The 6,398-nt window shown below is 35.0% G+C and overlaps 1 protein-coding gene across 1 annotated transcript in view; it reads right to left on the minus strand.

Moving 5' to 3' along the window:
- Positions 1-1,247: 1,247 nt before the first annotated feature.
- Positions 1,248-6,398, minus strand: part of DDX6 (DEAD (Asp-Glu-Ala-Asp) box helicase 6) — a 33,465-nt gene continuing 28,314 nt past the window's right edge. Inside the window, exons 12-14 of the mRNA XM_008577839.1 lie at positions 3,718-3,819; positions 3,020-3,202; positions 1,248-1,997 (exon numbers count right to left, since the gene is read on the minus strand). Of these exons, the coding sequence (XP_008576061.1) occupies positions 3,027-3,202; positions 3,718-3,819 (278 nt within the window). The 3' untranslated portion in view covers positions 1,248-1,997; positions 3,020-3,026. The remainder of the gene's footprint in view (positions 1,998-3,019; positions 3,203-3,717; positions 3,820-6,398) is intronic.

The raw sequence follows: 6,398 nt of genomic DNA on the forward strand, positions 1-6,398 counted from the left end.
CATGAAAGCATATGCAGGGCTTATCTTGCAATATTTTAGGATTTTGAAAAACAATGGAATATAGAAATCAATTTTTTTTTTAATTTTGTTTTTTGCCCCCCCCCCCCAGATGCCTCCTAATTGACCTAGTATACTGGGTTGAAAGGGAATTAAAAACATTAAAAAAAAAAAGTTCACTGGTTTTGATTCATCTCACTCCTTTTGCCTGGAGATCAGGCCAAACATCAAGCATGTTGGGAGGGGCACAATTTAAAGCAACACTACTGACTGTAAAGCAATTGCCAGCAATTTACAAGGCAAAATGACAGATAACAATTCCTGTCACAACGCAAGAAAATGGCAAGCAGCTTTCTGTGGCATGAGTTAACAGTTCTCAGGGGTTGCCCATTCCTGCAAAAGTTTATGTATCAAGGTGGGCAGAGGGCAACACATTCACACACTACAGGAGATGATCCACAGAAAATTAAGGTCCAGAACTGCTAATGTTACCAGAGCTGGTACTGGCTGATGTTCTGAAATGCAAATCCATGCTTTATACATATACTGCTCAAAGACACTGCCACTCAACAGAATTCCCACACTGCAAGGTAGATTAATCTTTGTCCCCTTTTGCACAGCTTGAAAAGTTCCTCAAACTTTTAGAAAGGGGGAAGAAGCAAAATCAGAGAGCTTCTCAAAAAAAACTTGTAGATTTTTGAAGCTACCTTGATCTCTCTGGCAAGTCTCCTCCAAAGATACTAGATGAGACAGTGTGGCAGAACACAGTGCACCCCAGACTTCTAGGTCCCTTTTCTAACAGGGTCCCATAGAGGTCTGCTCTCTACAGTAAGAGGCCAAGTACTTTTTAGAATTTAGTGTTGCGGAAAACTGAGCCCCTCTCATCTTTAGCTGCTCCCATAATCACTCTAATCCCCTTAATCCCAGCAACCTTCATCCAAAAAAAAATATATATATATGTATATATATATATATATGAACCCAGAAAAAACTTATTTACAAAGTTTATACAAGTATACACACCCAATTTTCTATGGGACACGCTTTGCCACAGAGGAAAGAGGGTCAAGGCTCTGAAATGTCTACACATCAAGTGCCATACTGCTAATGGAGGCGTATGTAAACCAGTCTTTAGTGTTCTGCTATAGAGCACAAAGGCTTGTCATATGGCTCCTGCAATGATAGACTGCTCTTTCCTTTGGGAGCGATGATGTTTATCTACTCAGCCCAGAAAAAATTTTTACTTGGGATTGTTTTTTTTAAATACATGTATTTACAGTGCGGATGAACTGCAGCTGCATTATCAACTCCTCCATATAAAGAAAAAGAAAATGGTGTTTAACATTACTAGTAAGTTTCATCTTCCAGCCCTGGGCTTGAGTATCAGGTAGAAAGGGAAGAGGTGACTTCAACTTGAAACTAAAATGAAAACACAAAAGTTTTTAAAACAAAGAAAAGAAAAGAAAAAAAAAAAAAGAAAGAATTACTATCGTTGATTCCTTGGACTGTATCTAAAAGATGATATTCTGAATGGTCTCATAGCATAAGGCACTTCGCACAAATAAGTAATAAGCTCTTCAGGCTTAAAAAACGGATGACTAATCAAGGAGAAGTTGAAATGCACTCAAGAGTCAGCTGTTGGAGAATTCTGAAATCGTAGACAAGCTTGTGTGTTCATCAAGATTCTTCTCTTTTTAGGGTTTCTCCCCTTCTTTCTCTTCCTTCCTTGTCCCCTTTCCCCAGAAAACATTTTTTTAAAAACCAGCAGTTAGTGCAACTAATGTTCAGTCAGCACACAGTGCAAACAAGTGGAACAAAAAAGGTATATTCCTTTTCAGCTTTTTTCTCTTCACCAGTTTAAAAAAAGAAAAATGTCTGAGCTCTTTTAAGTCTTCATAGTTCCAAAATAAAAGAAGATGAAAAACCCAGAAAGAGAAGAGCACCCCCCCCACAAACAATGTGTCACAGTTCCAAATGAGCCTTCTGTAGTTTGTCAAAGCCTATAGAAAGAGGGGAGAAACCTAAAATTAACATTTCTGAAAGCAATACAAACTAAAATACATTGGTTTTCACAATCCTGACCCAAATGTTCTTTCTAGTAGTTTCTACTGAGCCTTTAGCTACTACAGAATCCATTAGTGAGGATTAAGGAATTTCTGCGAGGCATCCCTGAGACAGAATGAGAGACTCAATGTTCTTGTAGTGAGCAGCCCTCATTCATAACAATTAAATCAAGGAAAACATTTTTAACTTTACACAAACTCACAGGCTGTGAAAGTACAAGCAAACACTGGCTAGTTTTCTTTGTCCCAGGGTTTTGTGTCTGACATTTAACTTAGAAAAAAGGTTTTTAGCGAAAAGAGTAACTTGGAAATTCTTCAAGCAACAATTGTAAGATTTTCATTGTAGTTTAGAAAATATCTGTCAAATTAAATCAGATTTTCCTTAGTAAAAACTTTGAAATAGTCTATATTGCTTAATGTTGAGCCTGTGTTTTGCACATTTCTAACCAGAGCCCCAAAGCCATCAAAAGATGAAAGGAGAAGGTGTGCAGGAAATCAGAGTGGGAATTTTAAAAAGACAGCCATCCTCATAACCTGATCACACATTTATTAAATAATTTTACCTGATTTATTAATGTACCCATTAGAAATTAAGTCTGAAGGGATGACTGAGTAAAAAAGGAAAAAGAGCAGAAAATATTTTCATATTCAAAACTGCCAAAATAGATTCTTTTTTGCTTTCATTATTTTGGGAGTCTGAACTTGTCTTAAGTACCACTCGCCTGTCATATTATTCAAGGAGCTGCATTCAAGAACAGCATTTATAGATTCTCTCATGAGACTACAACCTCATCTAAGGGATATTTGCTATTTACTGTCATTTATGCCTACAGGTGTTCCACCCTATTTTGCTATTATACTTGTATGCGGTGCAACATCAAATTTCCCCCAGGAAAGGATTTTGATTTCCTTCCTTTATTTAAAAGTTTGCTCGCTTAGCTATTCTGTCAGGTACGCACATGCTTGTTAAGGTTTCTCATCTTCTACAGGCTCGCTGTGGTATTCTGCCACATATAGGCTCTTGTCAATGTTGCTTGGGATAGGTTTAATTTCTGTTCCCAGCTGCTCCTCAATACTTTTCAGGTTGAAGCGATCATCATATGTGATCAAGTTGATAGCTAAGCCAAGATGACCAAAGCGACCTAATGAAAAATTTGTTTAAAAAAATGAGTTAGTTATATATGAAAATTAACATGCATGTGCAAGTCTATTAAGTGGCAAATCCACACAGGATTAGTTATTTCTGTTCAGTGCCATTCTGAGTATACAAAACCACTTCTTATGGTCTCCTCATACACATATTACTCTAAAGTTTTAAGTTTCACAGCCCAAAGTAGTATTTCATTCTACTTTTAAATGACAAAATGGATGCTCATTTGTGTCAAAAGGTGCCAAAATACACACACTAAACAATATAGACACAGACCATACCACATAAGTGAAGTTCTCATGTTTTAATTTCATCTCAAATTAAGCATAAAGTTATTTTAACTTTTCTTAATAAATATTCTAGAAAAAATTAGAAATTAAATATCAAACAACTGAATTAGTTAATTAATTGCAGCTACCCTCTTACTCTATTTCACAAAGAAACAAAATTTAGTGATTATACTTATCAAAAAACAACTTCCACCAAGAACATTTTTCTTTTCCTTACCTGATCTTCCAATACGATGGAGATAGGTCTCTGCCAGCTTTGGGAAGTCAAAGTTTATAACCACATTCACAGCTTGTATATCAATACCTCGGGTAAACAGATCTTGAAAAAAAAAAAAAAAGTTTCATTATCTTTCAATTTAAACATGCCTCTAGGTACCATAATATTCTTTAACATATATTTCTAGTGTAATCTAAGCTTATTACTTTCGGTTATTCAAATATTCAAATGCATTTGCAAACTATTGGCATTATCTTTCATGATTACATTATCATAAACAACTTTCTGCTCAGAAGTTTCCTTTTCCCAGTCATGTAAGAAAGTTTTAAAAAATGGTCTGCAGTAATTGTGCAAATGCAGAAAAAGACCAGGATGACTATAAACCCATAAATAAGTCTCAAACCCATAAATAAGTCTCAGGAGTAACCAGTAAGTTTCTTTAGTACATTTTCTAGTATGTAACCCAAGACTTAAATGGTATATGTTTTTATAAGTTTGTTGTATGAACCTAGAATACTTCAAAAATAAGAGGTAATTTCACTAGCAATAATTATGCCTTGAGTTCATCTAAATTCAGTCCACTTAATGATTTGTCACGTCTGAGGTAAGCTAATATGCAAAATACCTTCTTACTCTTTTCTAGTCCCACAATTATGATATTAGGGCTGGCCGGTTAGCTCAGAGTGCAGCCTTATAACCACAAGGTCATGGGTTCAGTTTCCCATAACGACCAGCCACCAAAAAAACAAAAACAAACACCAAGCTCAAGCTTTGAAAAACCCACAAGCAAAAACAACTAGAATAGGATTTTAACAAGTAGGTTTTCTTTGCTTCTATCAGCTCCACACTCCAAAATAAACCATGATAGACTGATATTTCTAAAGTACTACTTTAAATTTGTAACTCATTATTTAAAATTGCCAACAGATAAAACTTAAATTGACATTCAAGGAGTCTTTCACTCTATACTTTGGTACCAACTTACTTCTCTAACACATCTCAAAACATCCTCTATACCAAACTTATTCATTTATCCTTCCTCAAACACATCTTTTTAGTCCTCTATGGACCATTTTTTGCCCCAGTCATCTAAAATTCTTTCTTCCACATGTCTGAAACTTACCCAGCCTATAAAGCTAATTAAAATTCCATTTCTTGTCAAACCGCCTCCACTAGTTACCTCACTCTCCTATAAACACCACTTAGGATCACTTACAATTCATATCTCACATTTTTAAGTCATCTTTACTCCCTCATTAACGTTTCTGTAAGTAAAGTGTTACTGGAATACAGCCATGCCCATTCATTTATGTACTTTCTAAGGCTGCTTTTGAGCTACAATGGCAAAACTGAATACTTGTAACAGAGACTATATGGTGTGCAAAGTCTAAAATACTATTTGACACTTTACAGAAAAAGTGTGTGCAGGCTATGCCTTAGATTCTTAACGTTGTTTATCTTCGGGTCCCCAGTAGCTTACCGTGATCATGTAGTGGTTAGTATTCTGCATTGTGTGGTTTATCTTTTATCTGATTAAACCACTGCTTCTTGAAGGGTGGTATTTTATCAATAAAATGTTTATAGCATTTTATAACATTATAAAATGTTTGTTTATAATGTTTGCCTATAAATTCCGAATTTGCTTAACAACTTTAAACACTTCATTGATGAACTACTTACTTCCTCTTCTAACTTATAGGCCCCCCAAGTGCAAGGAGAATGTATTTAAAATATATAAGTATATATATACACACACACACACACGCATATATACCTCTGTACACATATATAACAAATATACACATATATACACTTTAAATTGTGGTAAAATATATACAAAATTGAATATAGATATTTTTTAGCACCTAGGCTAAGTAGCAAAAAGTAAATATTTCTCAAATATCAATAAATATCTGTTGAATGAATGAACTACAACAGATATTTAGAATTTAGTTTATAAGCCACCCCCATTTTACTGATGAAAATATGCCTTGCCCAAGGTCACATGATGAGAGGTAAAAAAACATGAGGACTGAGGGGCTGGCCAGTTAGCTTAGTTGGTGGTACTGCTGACACCAAGGTCCAGGGTTCAATCCCCGTAGCAGCAAGATGCACCAAAAAAAAAAAAAGAAAGAAAGAAAAAAAGTGAAGACTTAGATCCTAATCTTAAAACTCCAACAGTCTAGTATCCTTTCCACTAAATCAGATCTTTTATATTTTGAGTACTTCAATATATTTAAAGGTCAAGTTTGCTGACAAAGTAAACAAATGTATTAGTTCACAGCTATATTAATTATCTGTTCAGAAATAAGGCAGAGAAATAAGATAAACTAGAAGTATGCAAGATATTTTATAGCCCTTTCCTTGACTCTTGCAAATTAGCAAATTTGCTTTGTCTGATCTGTCTACCTTCACCCCCAGTTTGTTTTTCTTTAGGTAGTAAAATAAACCAAAATACAGACTAGTCTGCTTCTGGGGAGGAAATTAAAAGGCCACAATAAACAGTTTCTAAAACATAGGCAGTTCCTCAATATAATTCATTTTATGTTAGCTCATTCCTGAATGCTAAAACTATTCAGAAAACACATAAATCCTAAAACTAGTTTAACAGATATGAGGTACCAATAGTGAACATGCAGAAAGGGAAATCAAGAAAGCTTGCCCATTTACAATAGCCACCA

The sequence above is a fragment of the Galeopterus variegatus genome, unplaced genomic scaffold (genome assembly GCF_000696425.1).
Source record: "Galeopterus variegatus unplaced genomic scaffold, G_variegatus-3.0.2 Scaffold1586, whole genome shotgun sequence".
NCBI lineage: Eukaryota > Metazoa > Chordata > Mammalia > Dermoptera > Cynocephalidae > Galeopterus > Galeopterus variegatus.